This window comes from Amblyomma americanum, chromosome 2 (genome assembly GCF_052857255.1).
Source record: "Amblyomma americanum isolate KBUSLIRL-KWMA chromosome 2, ASM5285725v1, whole genome shotgun sequence".
NCBI classification, from domain to species: domain Eukaryota; kingdom Metazoa; phylum Arthropoda; class Arachnida; order Ixodida; family Ixodidae; genus Amblyomma; species Amblyomma americanum.
Genome location: NC_135498.1, coordinates 60,133,784 through 60,155,250, shown reverse-complemented (window position 1 = coordinate 60,155,250; position 21,467 = coordinate 60,133,784). Strand labels below are relative to the sequence as shown.

Below are 21,467 nucleotides of genomic sequence, written 5' to 3'. Positions count from 1 at the left end.
CCATCTTTGTCTCCGCCCCTACCCACTGCGTATATTTCCACCCGTTTCGCCTTTTTTTAATTAAAAGTAGCTAGTCAGTGCTGTGTTCCGTGTTTCCTTGTGTCTCGCTACGTACCTGCGTCCCTGGCTCACAGATAGGACTTGTACGTTCTCATTATCTTACCTACACCTCGGTGCTACGATCACTGATGCCCAAAGCATTCTACCTTGTAGTCAATCAGGGCAATACTTTCGGAGACTGTCATAACTCCAGTATTACGGCGGCTTCTGTGAAACAGGCTATGATCTTGCTTTCAGAGTAAGCATGTTAATTTTGGAACTATAGGCTGCTAACTTCCTTTGTTTCGAAAGCGGGGAAGCAACACGACATATAAGCACTGCTTTAGACATTATGCTTTTGGTGGCACAAGCTGTAAAGACATCAGAGCGGATAACAGAGGGAGGCAGGATCACAGAGTTTATAGAAAGAAGCTTGCACGATGTTCAAGCGCCCTCCGTTGGGGCGCGCAGGAAACAGTATCAATGCTTATTTTTTCTCGCCTCCTATGCGACATGCTGACCTATTATCAGCGTCAAATGAAACCCGAACAAGAGAATTTAAATGCAAACTGCAAAACTGGAATATATTATAGAAGGAAGACAGGATACTAGAACGGTGGATTTTCGAGGTAAAGGCGTAAATAGGGCAGCCTGTATTTCCTCCCCAGCCGCTGATATTTTGTTCGAATATTGTTTGACGCTGATGGTACGCATTGTATTTTTGTTCGAGTAATCATTTATCTGTGCTGAGAAATGTCACGCATTTTTCATCCCTGGATTCGCACTCAGCTAGGAACTATTTCGACAATTTCTCATGTATATGCTTGGCACTTTATGCAGGCAGTTCGGATGAAATAATGGCGAGAAAAACATCGCTCTTTGGAAAGTGAAACATCGGCTGGTTACAAAACGCAGTCGCTCGAATTTTCCTCTTGACTACGCCATGGGGATTTCGGCGTCTACAAGCACGGCTGAAGCAAGGATGGGCCACGGGACTGCGGCTGCTTTAAGACTGTTTGCTCGCAGCAACATCGCGAAGACTCTCGTGGCTGTGACACTGTGTTTTGCACTCGTCCACTGGTGCTTCGACATGGATCAAATCAGGGAACACGCACTGCGAGTAAGTGGTTCGAGTTCACCGCAGTCTTTGCGCTAATATCTGGAGTCTAAGCTTCGTTCCGATTCAAATACTGGACAACCGTTGACTAAAAAGTGCAGTCTTTGTCAAAAGTATTAAGGACAAAAGCTTTAGCTGCAGCCGCGTAACAAAGCCATTACGGCACTGTTAAAGACCGAATGACCTTGAAATGCTAGCCGAAGATTTCTTCTTGCAGTATAGGGAAGCTTAATGCTTGACTAGGGTTTTGAATTATCCGCAACACGGAGCATTCTAGGAACATTTATTTCGATGCAGCTGAACCTTGAGACTTTTGACAAAGACTGTACCTGAACTAGATTCGAAAGAGTGTGGCCTTTAGAAAGTAAAAAAAAAAATCACTGTATCAAAAAACCGGCAAACAGACCTGTGGAAAGCAACACCCAGTTCCGTCGACCTGTTTCGGAGGGTAAAAAAAAAACAAATCAGAAAGAAGACTATGGTTCGGAAATGAGAAGGCCTGCACCTCATCACATGTGAAGACCAATTCGAGCTCTCTTGGTCATGCTTTTAAATTGGCAGCAAACTCTGTGTGCAAGATACGGTTATGAACATATTGATGGCAATGGCGTAATCTTCAGATGCGCAGCAAAATCTTGCTTTTAAAGTTTGCGTTGCGCACGGCGCGTACTTGACAAAAGATAGCAGAAAAGAAGGAGCGTCTCGAAGAGGTGTCCGCGCATATATTGACTCTTGAGACTCAGTCTGGAGAATTTCGAAAAATTGCGTTCATAAACAACTTCCTCTTTGAAAAAAATGCACTTGTCCAGAATTTCTGGGTATGTCAATGTCAAGCCGCTTCTTTGCCACAGGGTTGTTGGCAACATTATGGTTCGTTCGCGTGACATTAAGTCGAATTTTGTTCTATCGACAATTGAAATCATGGTCAGTGGGTTATAGACAACGACAGAATTTAGTAGTTCAGATATTCCTGAACTTCTATCACTCATGACCGGACGTAAGAAGCTGAGTGCAGGTTTGAAATAAATGATGCGCCTAGTGTGAAAGCCATTTTCATGTGAAGACCATCAATAATGTTTTTATAGCCGTAATATTTTTAATTTTTATCAACTCAAGTGAAAGTCGAAGAGTCCTTGACGCACCTTAAAAATGAGGATGACCGCAACGTCCGTAGCCCTATTCAGACTGTTAAACAGCTTGGGCAGGGCATGTGATGCGAAGGCAAGGTAAACGCTGGTTTTTAAGGGTAACGGAGTGGATTCGAAGAGAAGGCAAGCGTAGCACGAGGCGGCAGAAGGTTAGGCGGCCGGATGAGATTGAGAAGTTTGCAGACATAGGGTAGGCGCAGCTGTCAAAGGGTCGACAGGATTAACTAGAGGGACATATGGGAGAGGCCTTCGCCCTGCAGCGGACGCAGTTGATAATGATGACAGCGCCTACTTCATTAGGAAATGTCAACCAAAGTAGTGCCCCTTAAGCCTGTCATGGCTGCTTAACCTACAGGTTCCTAGTTAAAGTAAGTTGCCATTCCCCTCAGCTCATTCAAGCATGACTGGCCCGTGAGAAGAGCATGGGCAATTGGATTTCTGTGACGAAGCACAAATGCGCCGCAGATTTCCATGACGGAAGGGTCCTCAGAGATAAACGCAATGCATAGTTATATTGTAATTTACTGTGGGAGTGGCAGCGTGCAACTACACAGAAAGTTTCTTCAGTACCTGATTCTGGTATTCATAAGAGAAACAGAGATGAAAAGAAGCAGTAGCTGCCACTCGTTCTAAAGACAACAGTTCCCTTAAATAACTCCCTGCACCTAATTTCAACACGCAACATATCTGCCTTTGTGAGGCTGAAAATGCTGCTGTGTCCCTCCCCGTAACTCTACGGAATTCTCTTCAGTTTACTTTGGTTTTGCTTGAACAACCGCCAACAACCCCTCCATAGACACACACTTCTTTGAACTGGGTTCGCTCAATACCATATACCCCAAAGTTAAGCGAGCAAACTCCTCTTGAGCTGTGGGTATAAAATACCGTAATCTGTCTTTGTTGCAGTTGGTCTCACAAGATCGTCCTGCGAAATATGACGTGGCTGGAAGCGCTGAAGATAAGCATGTCAGCTCACAAGGGTCGCAAAAAATTAGTGTAAACATCCGAGTACCAGACGACGTAATCTCCGACGGCCACCGAGCAAACAAATCTGTCGCCAACCTATGTCCACTAATACCTCCAAACTTGGGTGAGCATCCAATTTGAAGCTTTCTTTTGTTTGTGCAAAATAAAATGTTTTCTTTGAACTGATGCTCTGAAACTTGTTATTGCATGGTGTCTTTTTAGGATTACCTTGCTGTATTCAGTTTTCGGGGAGCATTATTTTTGCTGTACGGACTCTACCCAAGCTGGAAAAAAGAATAAAGGTTCTGAAATTCCATATTTTTATTTTTAAACTCCTAGAAATTGTTTAAAGCTCACTCCCCAGAGTATTAACGAAACTACACAAGAAGCTTTCTGTTATAAATCTAGATTTTATCGCGCCGCAAGCTGTACGCCTAGAGTTTAGCTTTAGGAGGGCCGTGTTCAGGCTTTAGAGAGTGCAGGCGGCGACGGGTTAGCGCACGCTGAAAAATCAAAATGAATGAAAAAATTCTGAAACAGTTTCGGTGTTGATTGGCTGATTTACTGCTCTTGTTCCTGCCTGAATGCGTTTGTCAGTCTCTATGCAGCAAGATTCGAAGTTCTTTCTTTCGTATACGCGGAAATTAGGCGATATAAATAGATTTTGCACTGGAGTGTAACTTGGAAACACAGATTTTACAGTACGTGCTTTTCACGATCCCTGTAATAGAGCTCTGGGTTTCTCTTTTGTCACTGCTTTTGTTACTAATAGTGATCTCAAAAATACTAGCAGAAATAAACACTTTCGGAGGATTGTAAAAAAAGGTTGCGAAGCTTAATCTCCCGCAAGATATTGCTGTCAGGATTGGGCTGTGGTTATGTTGTTCCAGCGCAGGTTCAATTTTCTGTATTCTTCATTCCTTTCTCAGCATATCGCTGGCTGTTGGATGTTAGATATCATTTAACGTTTTTTTTCTGATTTTTAAGACCTGAACGTTGTGCTGCATAAGCACTCACCTCACTGCACACCTTACTGTAAGCGCTCAGTGTAGTACCGTAGAAATCTATCCTCCTTCTTCGAAGTGAACATCTGACCTGACCCATATAAGGGCGAGGTCCAATTCCAAAGTATAGATGCGTGTCTCTTGCAGTTTGGTTTATAGTAAAAAAAAATGGCGCGCTTATTTTCTGTGTCGTATTTAACTTTATCATATTCTGTCGATATTATCAATGCAAAGTTGCCTATGATGCCTTGAATATGTCTTAGCGCATGGATATTGCTGAGGTCAGTGATGGGGGAGAAATAACCGAGTGATTGTAACCTGGCATTGCAATGTTTGTTCTTGCCCCTAAAATATACTTTTTTTTCCAACTGTGAGCAGAAAAGAAATGGGCTGTAATTATTATCGAGATGTGCGCGATTGGTGGTGCTTTCACATGAGCGCTCCTTTGAACACAGAAGACATAGGGTTGAAAGGACTCCGCTTACGTAGTTCTCTTTCGCCCCAAAGAATTTGTGCGCAAAGGAAGCTCAAAAGACGCAGGGTAGTGTTGTCATGAAAAGCGGTTGTTTTGTCACCTATTTGCAAAGGAAGAAGAAACTCAGATCAAGCTCAGCGCTCACATGTGTGCTCCGAGAAAGGACAGTTTGTTGACACCGGTCACACTTATTGTGCTGTTCATGCTCAGTGAATATGACGCTAGAAGTGGTTGTGCCCTACGGCTTTGCTCTTATATGTAAAAAAAAGGGGGGGGGGGTATATTGCAACTACGCATTACAGGCTGAAATTAACTGTGCAGGTCATTGTTTACCATTATACCATCGCAAGATTAGGATTCTTGGACATAAGTGGAGACAACTGGGGTCAGTAATGAAGACTGAAGGGATCTGATTACAACGTGTTTGCCTTATAAAGTTACGTTATTTCGAAGCTGTCACATCACGTTATCAGACACTTTTATATCAGCATTGCATGAGCTTGTATGAGGTGCTGCAGATAATGTGTTCCAGCAGATGTTTCCAAGGTCTTTCTTCTTTGCCTCTGGATGCCGCAGCACATCGTTATCATAAACACTGAGGAAAGAGGCCTGATAAAAACGCGGAGGCATTGAACGCAAAGTGTTGCGGTTCGAATGGTTTCGAATATTAAAACCATAGGCCGTTTTTGTTGTTTCACTCTAAGAATGCTTTGCGACGCTAACTTCTTGAGCTTTCTATATTTGTGCTTTGCCATGGGTACAACGTTTGTTCTCATTGAATAGCATTATAATAACGGAATCATTTATCTGCTTCAAAGAAGGACTGTCGAAGACCAGGGACAATACCCTGCGTTCCTCGCTATTCTTTTTTTTATTGACACTCACCGATGTCTCTGTTGCTCTATTTTGCGCTTGAAACGCAGTGGGGTACATACCTGTGAAGACGGACGTGACGTCTCTGGAGGCCGTGGAGAGCGAGTTCCCGGATGTGCAGGCCGGAGGTCACTTTCAGCCGGAAGAGTGCACTTCGAGACACAGGGTTGCTATACTTGTTCCGTACCGGAATCGTGCTGCACACTTACCTGTGTTCCTCTACAACCTGCACAGACTTCTTTCCCGGCAACAGATCGACTACGGAGTTTTTGTCATCGAACAGGTGCGTTTAGACCTTAAAGTTATGGCTACCGATGGCCTCCATCACGCAGCAGATAAATCATAAGGCGTTAGAGAGTTATAGCTTATCGTTACCGTGTTTACGTTACCTTTTACCGTGTTACCGGACGCCAGACTTTCCGGTTAGCGCTGCGCACGCCAGAAGACGTTTTAGCGTACCGTCTCTTCCTTAACAAGTTACCGCAAGGCTAAAACGAGTGATGATGATGGCAGATGCCTAACGTTTATTGCAAACAAAAATACGGAGCATTGCCAGCATTTCTATGAAGTGAGATGCTACGTGCACTTTACTAATATTTTTCCCTGCATATAAAGGCGCACCGACTACACTTCTGCTAACAGCCGACTCAGCCGCTTTTCAAATGCGCCCGTGAAGCTAAACACATTTGCCTACCCTACGTAGAGCTCGTACGTAGACCTCAGTAAGCTCAGTGTCTACGTAGACCTCAGTATGCTCGCATACGCAGCGCACGTTGTGCTGCGAACGCTGTAAAAAAGCGCAACTACGACACCTGTGTGGATGGATGGATGGATGGATGGATGGATGGACGGACGGACGGACGGACGGACGGACGGACGGACGGACGGACGGACGGAAGGATGGATGGATGGATGGATGGATGGATGGATGGATGGATGGATGGATGGATGGATGGATGGATGGATAAGTGGGTGGGTGGGTGGGTGGGTGGGTGGGTGGGTGGGTGGGTGGGTGGATGGATGGATCGATGGATACGGCTGAACCCTTTAAATCGGGCGTCGGCTCAAGCCACCTAGCCATGACTTATGAAATCTTACTCTTGTCTTGATTTTAGCCACCAATCAGATAATCTTTACTTGGTTACTTCTACCCGCTTAAAATCTACTTTCCCTCCACTGTCCTTAAACTCCAATGCCTTCGATAAATCAGCCCCGCTGCTTTCCACTGTACGGTGAGGCCATTTACAGAAAAGTATCAAGTATTCAGCCGTTTCCTCCTCCTCTCCGCACGCAACGCACAACGTGTCTATCTCGTGGTACCTGACTCTATATGTCTTAGTCCGCAAAACTCTCGTCCTGGCCTCAAACAACAAAGTGCTTCCCCTACAATTATAATAGATATTTTCTTTGGCAATTTCCTGCTTAATTCCTTATATACAGGTATCTAAAAACTTTCGTAGCCCACTGCTTTTCCCCCATTTTTCTCAATCGCTCCTCAAATGCTATCTTACTTCTAGCATCTCTGCTCTCGAACGACGCCCATCCCATATCACCCTGCACCCCCTGATTTGGTGTATTGCCATCTGCTCCCAAAGCTAGCCCCCCTACGCCACGTTGTTTAATTTCGAACCTTGCTTGAACATCTGGTCTCATGCACAGTACCGCATTACCGAAAGTCAGGCTAGGAACCATCACCCCTTTCCAGATCCTTCTTACCACTTCATACCTATTGTAATTCCAAAGTGCCCTATTTTTCATGACAGCTGCATTCCTACTAGCTTTATTCATTACATATTTTTCATGCTCTGTCAGATACTCAGCACGGTTATTTATCCACACCCCAAGATACTTGTACTCATCCACTACTCCTAGCATGAATTCCTGTATTCTATGCTCGCCGCCCTCATCATTCAATATCATGACTGCAGATTTTTACTTACTAAATTTAGAACACAGTACTAAACATAATACTAAACCCAGTGCTCAACCCAGTCCTTACTAAAGTTAAAACACATATGTAAACACAGTGGCGCCATCTAGTGACAGTAAGTCAAAGCGCTCCAACTCCGGGCTGGAGAAACTTTTTAGTTTCTGCAATTACTGATGAATATACTAAGGGAATCACCAGCCTTTTTTCAGGGAAAAAATCATGAAAATATAGCAAAATGTTAAATCGGGCACGAAACTGAACAGCTGCAGTGTAGTCGTTATTTGGCAATGTACACGACATATAGTTAGGCTTAACTACTCAAAAATCGGCAAATTATATCAAAAAGATAGCCTAGTTGTTACTCAAACCTCGCCGTATGAGTGAGAGTCTGCAAATTATAAGCGAATGCCTTCCTTTATTGCGAGAAATGGCGCCGAAGAACGCGGGTATGGTGCTGTATTTGGTCCGAAGCGGCCGTGCAGTGCGCCACAATGTTTGTTTACGAGCGAACGCTAACTCTCTAACGCTAAGAGAGATTCCGTAAAGCGCTAGCGGAGCTGTAATTGGTAGCGCATGCGCAAACGTCGCTAGCCGGCCCGGTAAACGGTACCGTAAACACTGTAACAATATGCTATAATTGAAAAATACTGAAAAAATGTATATAGGTTTGAATGGGTCAGCAAATAGGATAATGGCACATTTTGTTTGGTTTTATAGGATGGACGTCCCAAAGCAGCTCAGTCTATGAGGGGCGCCGTAGTAGAGGGCTCCGAATAATTTCGACCACCTGGGGTTCTTTACGAGCACTAACAATGCACAGTACAAGGACCTTTCACATTTATCCTCCATCGAAGTGCTACCGTAGCGGGCGAGTTCAAACCCACGACTTGCATGCACTGTGTGATGTAAGTGCACGGTATTTAACCACGGGTAATCGAAGTTATACGGAGCCTTCCACTAAGGAGTCACTCAAAGGCTGCATTGCTTTGGAAGCTTCATCCTATAATGTTAAAAGAAACATGCCATAATCCTATTTGTCGACCTATTCAAACCTGTACACATTTTTTAATAGGGATATATATAACTCTCAAAAATAAAAAAATATAACAAAAATTATCCGGAGACGTACATTACGGCGAGCTTCTAAGCATAGAGTGTAACTATGTAACTCAAGAATGCATTAAGATTAAAATACACTTACCCGGCACTTGCTCTCATGGCAGAGGCAAAAGGATCTTGTAGCTTTCGTCAAGAACATTTGCCGTCCGAAGGTTTATTCGGGGTCAGATTATGCTAGAAACGTCGCTTATAATAATCACCATCATGACTACATCCAGTGGACCACAGAGGTCTCTGTCATATCCCTCCTATTAGTCCTATCCTGTGACGCATATCATGCGTTAAACATCGTGTTCCTATGTATCTAGCAATACTTCAATGCTGTATTTTATTTCATAATTCCGCAGCGGTCGTGCATAAAGCTGAGCAAAGCCTGAGCCAAGTTTTTCTTCATTAGTTGTTGTCCAGTATACGGCTGCACAGACCTCAGACAGAGAGAAAACATTATTAAAATCAAATTTTGCCTTCTAGTTTGAACTGTTTGTTTTCAACTCCTTGCGTTGGTGACGTAACTGGCTAACTCTCGCTCCCGTAGCATTCGCAGTTTTTCACCTCTGGAAGAAGTGAAGTTTATCTGGTTGGTGTGGTTGACTGTACGTGAGACAATTAACTCCTCGCAATTTTCAAAGTCACAGTTCGTTTATAGCATGTGGTGCATTCTTCTGTAACGCGAATGGGGCTTCCATTTGGGCCAATCATTCGCGCCTGTCGCGAACCTTTACTCTTCGTTCGTTTCCTGTCAACGATGAAGAACAAATATAACAGAAGTGCTACGCGTGTACGGGACATCGCGTTTCTCTTCCCAGGGTGACAAGCTGGGTTTTAACAGAGCCAAACTTCTGAACGTGGGCTTCGTGGAGTCGACGGCGCTGTACGACTTCCAGTGCTTCGTGTTCCACGACGTTGACCTGGTGCCAGTGGATGATCGCAACGTGTACACGTGTCCAGAGCAGCCACGGCACATGTCCGTCACGAGAAACGACACGTCCATGTAAGCGCATTGAACACCGCGCACTACAAACTGATGTCTTATGCAGCAGCTCTTGTCAAAGCTATAGTTTACCAGACGGGAAGTACAAGTATGAAGAGTTACAAAAATTGTGTTGATACTTGTTCTGTTATATTAAAAATGAATGCATCTGTTCTCTAAAAAGAAAAAAAAAACCTACAACTCTCAGAAGAAATATTCGCTGATTCTCTCATTATAGGAACAGTGGGTGTGGGGACATGGCGTTTTTGTAAAGAGGAAAAAATAGATAACTGCAGTAACAGCCCATATGCGGGCAAATTTAAACTATGTGTTTAAACTATGTGCACAACTGATTCCAGCTAAAATTTTCACACTTTTTAGGCATAAGACACACGCACCACACCAGACGCATACATTCAAATATGATATAGGAATTTTCTTTTAATTTTAACTCGTTCTGGTAGTCTTCACGCAGTCCGTATGCGAATGGAACGCTTTGCAACCATGTATCACTGCGCAGCCAACATTGGAAAAATTTATTGCGCGCGCTGAAAAGGCAGTTCTTTCATATAGGCATTGCTGACCTTGCTTTCTCATGTATATTTGTTTTGCTACTCTACGTTACCCAGTCGAGCATTTCGCCTTGAGCCTGGGAGGATGACAGTGCGCATGCGCGAAACCAGAGAGGAGCAGAACATGCGCGGCGGCGCATGACGTCAGAGACAGGCGCCATTTCGTTTTCTTAAAAACATTTTTTTTTGCTTACGGCATGGTTCGGGTGTCTACCGAGATATGTGAGCCAGGCGAGACGTGTAATTTCCTGTCCTTAAAATAATAATAATATTCATTGGTTTTTGGGGAAAGGAAATGGCACAGTATCTGTCTCATATCGTTGGACACCTGAACCGCGCCGTAAGGGAAGAGATAAAGGAGGGAGTGAAAGAAGAAACGAAGAGAGAGGTGCCGCAGTGGAGGGCTCCGGAATAATTTCGACCACCTGGGGATCTTTAACGTGCACTGACATCGCACAGCACACGGGCGCCTCAGCCTTTTGCCTCCATAAAAACGCAGCCGCCGCGGTCGGGTTCGAATCCGGGTACTGCGGATCAGTAGCCGAGCGCCCTAACCACTGTGCCACCGCGGCGTGTCCTTTCCTTAAAACTAATTTCAATTTCATTTTCCTTCCCTGACGGCCGCTGTTCGGGTGTCGGTCTCCACGGCAGGCGTCGCATGGATCACACCCACCGTTCCGCTGAACGCATCGAAGTGAACCGGCGTTTTATAATAATAATTGGTTTTTGGTGGAAAGGAAATGGCGCAGTATGTCTCATATATCGTTGGACACCTGAACCGCGCCGTAAGGGAAGGGATAAAGGAGGGAGTGAAAGAAGAGAGGAACAAATAGGTCCGTAGTGGAGGGCTCCGGAATAATTTCGACCACCTGGGGATCTTTAACGTGCACTGACATCGCACAGCACACGGGCGCCTTAGCGTTTTTCCTCCATAAAAACGCGGTCGCCGCGGTCGGGTTCGAACCCGGGAACTCCGGATCAGTAGTCGAGCGCCCTAACCACTGAGCCACCGCGGCGGGGAGGCGTTTTATGAAAATTTGGTTTTGGGAGGAAGGAAATAGAGCAGTATCTGTCTCACATATCGGCGGACACCTGAACCGCGCCGTAAGGGAAGGGATAAAGAAGGGATTGAAAGAAAAGTAAAAAAAGAAGTGCCGTAGTGGAGGGCTCCGGAATAACTTTGACCACCTGAGGATCTATAACGTGCACTGATATCGCACAGCACACGGGTGCCTTAGTGTTTCGCCTCCACCGAAACACAGCCGCCGCGGTTGGGTTCGAACCCAGGAACACCGTATCCTGGACAGGAAGGATCAACCTTGTGTATCTGAGAGAAAGCAACCAGTCTAAATACTGTCTAGGCAGCGTTGAGACAACTGCTTGTTACTTTACCGATCATCGGGCACTGTTTAGCTATGTGAAAAGAACTGAATAAAAAACAAATACTTCTTCAAATACTTCACCGAATACTTCTTCAGTGCTTAACATTGTAGTCGCAACAACAACACTCGTGAGAGGGGGGGACTAAAGCTCTCGCTACGCATATCCTGGCATAGCCGAGTTAAACCACTGACAATTTTTCTGTTATTGACTTCATTTTTCAATCCATTCTTTTAATGACCCCTTCAGGATTGGCTGTCTTCCAAATAAATAAATAAATAAATAAAACATCACAGTCCTCACCACCATGAGTGCAGTAACGTGGTTCCTCGTTTCTGTTTTGGCGATGGTGTGATAAAACGGTAGGCTGGCGTGAATAGAAAGGCGGTACGTTATTAGAAATTTATGGAAGACCCTATGCAGCGTTGCAAGGCATTTCGACCTACGGAACATCAATAGGAGCAGTGGCGTTTTTTTCGTATTCAGGGCGGTTCACATGCAAGCGAATTGGCGAACAGAGCGAACAGCGGCGCGGCGCTGCGAAGCGGTTCGCGAGCTTTCGTTTAACATGCATCGCTGCGAAGCGGTTCGCGAGCTTTCGTTTAACATGCATCGCCGCTCCGCGTTTCCCACCGCTGAGAAAACCAATGTTGCTGGCAAAAGATATGCGCCTTCAACCGGTTTTGGAGGCCTGCAAACCCAATAAAAGCGTGCTATATAGGCATTATTTTGTCATTTCTTGTCACAGTTTATTTAAATCAATATAATTATTGTGTATTAAGCATTAAACAGCACTTTATACAATTTCTTTCCTAAACGAAAGTTCGTACGTGCGGCGTACAAGCTCGCGTGGCAACGCCGGGCCGTCGTTGGTTGAGATGCGGTGCTGCCGCGTCGCCGCCATGAAAATTTCCAACTTGCCCGAACCTCGCCGCTCCAGCCGCTGGGGCTTCATCCGCCGCTTGAGAGAGGGTGTATGCGCCGCGGCGGCGGAGTTCGCGAGCGGTTCGCTTGCATCCATATGGGTGGCAGAAATCGAGCACATTCCCCCCCACGCAGCCACAAGAAGTGAAACAGGCTTCACAAGTCGAGGAGATAACGGTGTTTTTCAACAGGATTAAGGTTATCTCGTGCATAACGCAAAGGCAGCGGCGTCTCGATGCCTCGCCGAACGTATTGGCTCAATAGCATTCAAGGTTTAAACAATTGGCATAAATTCAAACGACCAAAATTTGGGGGCCTTCTGGCTAACAAAATGCAATTTTTGAATAACAACTCTTACTCCTCTTTTACAGTGGTTTCAAAACGAACTGGCACTGATCTTTCCAATATGTGATGCACTCTTTGTCTAAACAAAAACTGGACATATCGCAATGAAGTTCCTCCCGTCACGCTGCTGGAATATAACCAAATGCGTCCACCCGCACGTATCAGCCGCACCATAGGCGACTTGTCCAATGCTTCACCGCACAGATTCTCATATCCAATCTTCGCTACGGCACTGTATATTTCGCCTGTTTCAAGGCTGGAGACGCCGATGTTGCTGGACACAGTAGCTTAGCTCTTTTTTGAGGTTCTGTTCACTCGTGTATGCTTTTGACGCGGTGTAGTTTATTGTAGATAATTCGCAGAGAGATGCAATGACACTGCTTTTCAAAGACCGGAGTTAGCCTTTATATATTACAACGTTCGATAAATTTTAAGCTTGCATGTCTCACACGCTGTAAGAAATGTATTTAGCTCACCTGTACCCGTCAGCAATGATGTTAGTTTGGCGTTAGAATTTCTCTCTGGCCCGTAGCTTCAGGATCTGCAGGGCACACATAGCGTGCTAGAAGTTGCCACTTGTGGTGAAGCTACTAATGCGGGTCGATGCATCGTGCATGCCATTTAACCACACCAAACAGTTTCCATGTGAGACGCGCCATGCTTGCTTCGGAATTGCCCTACCGTACGGTTTTAGATAAGAGGAGCTCAGAAAAAGAAGTGAATCTCTGCACTGTCGCAGGGTCTTCTACCCGCTCTTCTTCGGTGGAGTCAGTGCCGTGAGTAAGGAGCACATGCTTCGCGTCAATGGCTACTCCAATGCCTACTGGGGATGGGGAGCGGAAGACGATGACTTTGCTTACAGGTGAGGTGGCCTTTTAATAAAGCAGACCGTTGACTAATGGTCGAAGAGCGGCGCTTTTGCATCCGCTCGTTAACGTTTGTCAGAATTTTTTACTTTTCCTAGACTATGTTATCTTTTGCAATCTGCAGGCTCAACAAAGCTCGCTTGAAGATCCAGAGGCGTACTGGTGATATTGCCCGATATTTTGCCCTTGGACATGCCAAGAGCAAGCCGAGTGAAAAACGGTGAGTTTTTGCATAGAGATGAGATCATTTGATATCTCAAGAGTGGAGTCTCCTTGCTCGCCCAATTTCTCTTCGTGTGTTACTGTTGGAAACTCATAAGTATGCTATGAGCCTGTCCTATACTTGCAAGAAAGGCGTAAGAAAGGACCATCTGACCTTGACGCAAGAGCGCTACTCATGTTATTTATAGAAATAATGCCCTGGGTAATAGCAACGGGACAACGAGATATATTACCGCTAATGCTATAGCAGCTAACGCTTAGCGTAAATAAAACATTTTGAACAGATTGTGCGCACGCTGAGAAGAAAAATAATAAAAAAAGAATTCTAGTGTGCTAGACGTTTTGAACCGCCAACCGTTGAAAGAGAAAATCGCCGGTTATAAACGGTTGAATGCGCGGACGAAACGGGAAAAAAAACTTGACGGAAAGGAACGGGCTGTCTGAGGTCCTCTTTGCGTATCACTGTGTAGACACGGGCACTGTTCTTTCTTTCTCGATGACATAACGGTTGACCTACCCTTAAAGGGACACTGAGGAGAACGCTATCAAATTTTTTTTTTGTTAGCAATATCTGATAGTTCGGCATTTGATGGCTTTGTTGACGCTTGTCCGGGAGCGAAAGATGGATTTATTTCAAAGAAATTTGGATTCGAAGTTGAAAAAGTTTTTACCACCGCTCCGATTCAAACTCGAGAATTCTTATGACGACACAGAACGGAGTGACGTGAAACGTGACGTAAACGGAGACTCCGTGATTTCTGGCGGCTAGCGGTGCGGTCTAGCAGCTGCCGAAATGAAAGCTACCGCCGCCGCACGTAGAAGACATCTATCGGGGGTCGCTACCATCGCTCTGTTTACGTTTGCACCGGCGTCTTGCCAGCGTTGCGATGGATCCCGTTCCCGAACCCGACGACGTAGTTCTCGCAAAAACTCTGGCCTGCATTTCAGCTACCTCAGCCCCACAGAGCGTGCAATGCTTTTGAGGGAGCACGGTTAGGTTAGGCGCCCCTTCCTAAGAGAGCAGCCGTTGCAAACTAAATATCATAACCCCAGTGCGCGGAGTCGAGATGGGCCAGGACAAGGTCGGCGCCTTGCGCCCATCGGAGGCTGACCGGGGCTTTGGGGCCAACGGATTGTGATTCCTTGAACGGCGCGGTTGCACGGCGCAGCAGGTGGCGTCGAGGTCTCCCACGGTTGCAAGGACCAAGTTATTTATTTTTTTGCCACAAAAAACAAGTGGGTGCTCAAGGGCGGTCGCGTTTAAAGTCGGCGGCTTGAAACTAAAGCCGGCGCACGACACTTCAACGGCTTCCGCTAGATCCAAGGGGTCCACTGGATCTGGCTCTCTCGCCCACTTGCATGTACTTTACGATATGTACTGTGAATCTATTAAATTAGCCGAGCTCGAAAGGAACAGCTCCGCCCAACTGCCGCAGCTATTGAATACAACGCGCACCTCACCGCGGAGCCGAATCAGTCTGGCCGTGCCGGCGGCGGCTGGCGCACTCGGCGCGAAATAGAGACATGCTCCAAGTCTCCCCGCCAGTGCGGTCAGAGTGCGCCGAAGCCGCCGAACGCGTCGGCGGTCAAGCGCAGTTGGAGTATAGAGGGTATCGCTTTGACCAACGTGACTTCGCCGTGCAGCGAGCGCGCGCGCCTTGCCGCAGCATAAACGCGCCTTAACAGAACCTGCGCTTAACCGCTTAACCAACGTATTCGGCGGCGGCATCCATGGGAGCCACTGAAGTCCCCCGCCCACTCACTGAATAAAAGGAAAGAAGTCCTGTGCCGAGGTTCGGAGTCGAACCAGGGCCTTCGGCGTTTGAGGCGGAGATGCTACCACTCCGTCACGACTGCTCAAGTTACAGCCGGCAATAAAGGCGCATCTAGTGAATGCACTCTTCTGATGCAGAAATCTCCGCGCTTTCGCTAGGTATATCCTGGCCTAACAGAGCTAGGCCATCAGCAATTATTCTGAACTGCCTTGTACCTTGTCTCCCGTCCCTAATAAACGATTTCCGTTAAGTAGTTTAAAGTTGACTGGCAAAGCCGGGAATGTTTCGCCGGGCTAGCGTGCGAATACAGAAGTGCTGCCTTGTACGATCGCCGACCATCGTGCCATCATAGCTTTTCATCGACCGTGGCGATCATCTGACAAGCCATAACAGGCTACTTCAAAGGTTAACTAGCACTTGAAGCGGCACTTGGAGTTCCTCTGCTGTTCGGCGCTTGTAAATCGAAGCGCGTCAAAAACAAAACCACGGGGCACGCAAAGCTCATAGACTAGAAGCGCCATAACAAATCGAAACTCTCCTGGCCGCCTGTGGCGCCGCCAATCATCGGTTTTCTTTGCTTCCAACATTCAGGTTGTCTTTTACCTGCCTTCCTTGTGTGATAAAAGTGCACTATTGGTTTTAAAACAAAACTTCCTTCAATATTGATCTGCGCCACCTACCTTTGTCAGCGTCAGAGATTCGCGAAACCAAGTAGGATGCAAAATTCCTCCAAGGTGGCGTCTCTTGTCCTATGGCGTCACCACGCTTGTACTTGCCAGATTGGCCTGTGGCTGCGATACCTGTATTTTGGTTCTTGCTATTTTCTACCTTACAAGAGCTTTGTTTTCAGTAAGAGCGGCGTTTTTGTGATCAGGAGCTGGTATTCTATCGATACAAGCCAACTTCAATTTCTCCTCAGTGTCCGTTTATGAATACAATGATATTGCATTGAAAATCTCTCCCGCGCTAGTACTACTTTTCTGTCGTCTAGGTTCTGCCTACATGCCCTTATATGCGGAATTGGTCATTCTTGCGAAGAGTCCTCATACCAATCCTGGTACAGTGGTGCAGCGGTTAAGCGATGCGTCTCTGCCCCGGCAGGTGGCTGTTTCAAACACAGCCACCGGTGGGGCTTGCGAGACCCAGTTTTTTCTTCCTGAGCAGCTTCTCGTGACCAAAAATCAAGTGCCACCTTCCACGGTGGGGAGTTTGGTGACGATGGGAAGGCAGGTTTCCGCCTGCCACAGTAGGCAGGTTGTGATGACGTCACAAGGTCACGTGACCTATGAGGCAGGTGGGCCATCTGCTTATTCACTTAGAACGACGGCGAAGACGACGCCGGATTTTCTGCAGAACAGGAGCCTTAGAGCTGTGGAGTTAAAGCCGTGAGTCCAGCATGCGCTATAAAATGTACACTACATTTTAGGTTTTTGCTGAATACTTTGCAACCCAAACAACACTAAAAGGCCTTTGAAAGAGAGGAGTGTCGAAATGGAAACAGAAACTGACTTGCAGACGCGCGCTAAAACACAAAGGCACATAGACACACACGCACACACACACACACACACACACACGCACAGGCAGGCAGACAGACAGATGGACGGACGGACGGATGGACGGACGGACGGACAGACAGACAGACAGACAGACGGACGGACGGACGGACGGACGGACGGACAGACAGACAGACAGACAGACAGACAGATGGACGGACGGACGGACGGGCGGGCGGGCGGACAGACAGACAGACAGACGGGCGGACGGACGGACGGACGGACGGACGGACGGACGGACAGACAGACAGAGACAGAGACGGACAGACAGACAGACAGACAGACGGACGGACGGACGGAAGGACGGACTGACAGACAGACAGACAGACAGACAGACAGATGGACGGACGGACGGACGGGCGGACGGGCGGACAGACAGACAGACAGGCACAGACAGACAGACAGACAGACAGACAGACAGACAGACAGACAGACAGACAGACAGACAGACAGACAGACAGACAGACAGACAGACAGACAGACAGACAGACAGACAGACAGACAGGCGGACGGACGGACGGAACGACGGACGGACGGACAGACAGACAGACAGAGACGGGACAGACAGACAGGCAGACAGATGGACGGACGGACGGGACGGACAGACAGACAGACAGACAGACGGACGGACGGACGGACGGACGGACTGGCAGACAGACAGACAGACGGACGGACGGACAGAGACAGAGACATGGACAGACAGACAGACAGACAGACAGACAGACAGACAGACAGACAGACAGACAGACAGACAGACAGACAGACAGACAGACAGACAGACAGACAGGCATCAGGCGGCAGGCAGGCAGGCAGGTCATAAAACACAACACAGCACAACAAAACAAACATAAAGAGCACACACAACATAAAACACACACACAAGCGAGCGCTCGCGCGGGGTTCTACTGAACAACGAACAGCAGCAAAATTGCGACATAATTTCTAGAATGTGCGCAGAACGGACCTGCGCGCTTCACAGCTCCAATTATCTCTCCCAGCCTTGATGAAGTGCAAAAACTCCTAACTTAAATGAATACTTTTTGGATTGCAACGAAACAGACCATAATGCTAGAGGCCGTCTCTATACAGGTGCTATTGTGGCCGATTTAACTTGGCTTTACCTATTGGGCCGCGCATGTACAGTCTTTGAGAAAAACATCCAACCCAAGGGGCTTGCTTCCAAGCCGTGTAGTGGGGCTGTTAAGCATAGTTGACAGTCCTGAGCATGGTCGGGTAGAGGACTTAAGTGCCTCCCGCCTTCGTGAGATTAGGATTCCTGAGTATGCAAGAGGGGCCGCACGCAGGGCTTAGAAGCAGACTCCTTGGGCTGTGTACTTTTCACAGACTGTACATACTCATATGTACATTAGCCCATTTGCAATCGCACGTGTATGGATGGTTCATCTCTGATATGTCTTGCTCCTTTTTAGGATGCAGCTCCTCAACAGGTGGTCTGCCCGAGCCAAGAAGGACGGCCTCAACAGCTTGAAATACAGGCGCTTGGATCTCGTGTTCAGGAAGCTGTACACTTGGATATTGGTGGACTTGACTGAACAAAAGTGATGTTCGTGTAGTGCGTGCGTGCCAACCCGGACACAGTGTTGTAATTTTTTACTCAAGCACAAAGACATGGGCGCGATGATGTGGATATCGTCAAGAACTGTCAGCACGTAAGATCCCGAGAGCGTTAGCAGTGTAAGATCGGAGCAGGTCTGGCTTTATGGTCAGCATGCAATCTGCCTCAAAGAGGAGTGGCGTTGAATGCGGATGTGCCTTCTTCCAGTGCTCCTAGGATACGTTACGGCCAACCCAAACGCGGTGAGCATTAAACGCCAACATTCATGTGTTTATCGTTTGCTTCGAAACTTAAGCTTAGCTTCCATAACATTTGAGCTTGTCGAAAGGATGACTTTGAATACTCTGCGAAAGAAAATCGCGAAGTGGTAGAAACTGTAAATAATGGTGATGGTGTGGCTAAGTAGATTGAAACTAGCAGTTTTCACTGCGGGCTCGCAGAAACTGCCATTACACCTCGCTGTCGGTGCAACGTTCAAATGCCGGTGCAGATGAGCTGAACAGCGGAAGTTGTGAGCAGTTGGCTATTGATAGGAGATCGTGCTTGTAGAGTAGAAGCAAGCGAACTATGCGAAGCCTTAAGAAAGGGGGCTGCTATGGTCTTCACAGGAAGTGTTTTGAACGTCACATTAGGGTACATTTTTCTCTTATTTATTTAAATGTCTCGCTCTTGACTAGAGAGCATGTGATTCTGTTGAAGTCGGTAATATGCCGTCGGTGTGTGAACCTGAGAAAAATAATCAGGCTAAGGTAATTAAAAGCTTAAGTGAATAAGTTATTATTTTGTGTCATTCTTGCCATTGCTCTACTATTTTGCACCTTCGCTATGCTTCGAAGTATTTTCGTCACTTATGAGCTAAATAAAAGCCCAACTTGTGGCGTTTTTTTCTCTCACAAAGTAGGACAGCCGGAAAAACCGGACTTACCATGGACCGCAGCGATACTCTGAAGTTTCGCTTCTGATGAAGGATCGCTTACAGCAGTGTTGAACTTGACGCTGGTTAGAGCGTACGAGCTTTGAGTCGAACTCTTCACTTGGAAGTGAAACACGAACCATCTTTCCAGGCTGACTGTTTGAAACTGGGTTTGCCCCCGAAAGGGCGCAGCGGAGTTTGCGGAGCCTCCTCCAAGCACACACCCCTGAAGAAGCCACGACGTTGTGGGTGAGGGCAAGGTGCGGAAAAAGAAAGGCAAAGGAAGAACGTTCTGCGAAAGGCCACGGATGTTAGCAAGCAACAATATATGACGTGCAAAAAATGCGGGGCATAATTTATTCACAACCGAGGTCATGAAAGAAGGCAACTTTAGCGTCGTGAATTCATAGCAGAAGAATGGGCGCATATGTTTGCAGGGACAGAAAAGACGTGTGCATGAAGAGAACACGCTCTTTTATAACAAAAAAGTCACAATCTTAAAAATCTTTATTGCGTTTGCATTAGGACCCCATGTTGGAAAAATGAGTCCGTCCCACTGTCCTTTCCTCGTATGAAGACTTGGCTGGCAGGTGGGAAACGGGGAGAGGAAAATCCCTCTTTCCCCTTGCGGAGAGTGGGCGGAGTGGAAAAGTGGGAGAGGAAAGATGGAGAGCAGGTGGCAGGCAATGGGTGGCGGTTGGGGGACGCCGGTGTCACAAATTTATTGGCGAACTGGATTATGCCAACCGCTCGGACGGACCGAAGCCGTCAGCGGCAACAGCTGCTCCGTCCGGAGGTAGCACTAATCCTAGCATACTCTGCCGCATCCATTGCATTCATCGTCTATAAGTGGCAAGGCGTTGCCGTTAGAAGCCCCAATTCGAGAAAAAACTGTGCGGCATTCCCTCAAGCCTCCAAGAGCCGCCTGACACCTGTAACGGTTAGCGATGGGCAAAATGGAGAGAGGGAAATTCTCATCTTCACTTGTAGTGAAGAGGAGGGAGAGGACAGAAGATGGCTGACACTTGAAAAGCCCAGAAGGTGTCTTCCGGACGGAAGAGGTTCTGACGCGGGCGGAAGAATGGGCAACCTGAGGGTGGTTGCCACGGGATTAACCCGGCGGGTGGCTACCGTGGAAGGTGAAGAGTGAGGAGGAAAGTAAGCTGCGGAGAGGAGTGGCGCGAGCGCGCCGTGGGCCGTTATTCTATTTAAGTGATTGCGAGCGAGCCTCCTTAATAAGGTTTAACGGCGCTGTGCGGTGCTTGATAGCGGGTCACATGGAAGCGGGACCTTCAACGATTAGCGTGCGCAAACCGTAGTAGACGTGCGGCGAGCGGAACAGCAACGCCTTTGGAGAGTGCGCCAGTGACATAAGGGACTTCTCGAGGAGAAAAGTCCAAGCATGCAAGTGTAAAGAAGTAGAAAGAAGACCAAGTGTGCAATGAGGTGGCAGACAATCTCGCCCATAAACTTCTGTCAAGGAATCTATCAAAAAAAGTACCTCAAGATGGGAAAAGTCTCTACAGGAAAACGGTGCTTGATCATTTCAGTGCCCCGTGGAGTGCGCCCCACAAGCCATGCGTGACCAAGGGACTGAGAAGATCCCATGGGACCCTACTACATCGCATTCGCACGGCCTCTGCTCGAATTCCTGCCTGTACGCATAAGACGGGCATAGCATCGTCTCCGTTGTGTTC

At 47.1% G+C, this 21,467-nt stretch overlaps 1 protein-coding gene across 1 annotated transcript; it reads left to right on the top strand.

Moving 5' to 3' along the window:
- Positions 1–884: 884 nt before the first annotated feature.
- Positions 885–19,647, top strand: LOC144121310 (beta-1,4-N-acetylgalactosaminyltransferase bre-4-like). The gene is made up of 7 exons (XM_077654464.1): positions 885–1,159; positions 3,211–3,394; positions 5,673–5,905; positions 9,478–9,662; positions 13,602–13,724; positions 13,853–13,948; positions 18,712–19,647. Exons 1-7 carry the CDS (start codon positions 983–985, stop codon positions 18,842–18,844), a joined length of 1,131 nt encoding a protein of 376 aa, XP_077510590.1. The 5' UTR covers positions 885–982; the 3' UTR covers positions 18,845–19,647.
- The last annotated feature ends 1,820 nt before the right edge of the window (positions 19,648–21,467 follow it).

Coding starts and splice junctions, on each gene's coding strand:
- LOC144121310 (XM_077654464.1), top strand. CDS start 983: ATGGGGATTTCGGCGTCTACAAGCACGGCTGAAGCAAGGATGGGCCAC. Junction 3,395..5,672: donor ACTAATACCTCCAAACTTGG/GTGAGCATCCAA, acceptor CTTGAAACGCAG/TGGGGTACATACCTGTGAAG. Junction 9,663..13,601: donor ACGAGAAACGACACGTCCAT/GTAAGCGCATTG, acceptor GCACTGTCGCAG/GGTCTTCTACCCGCTCTTCT.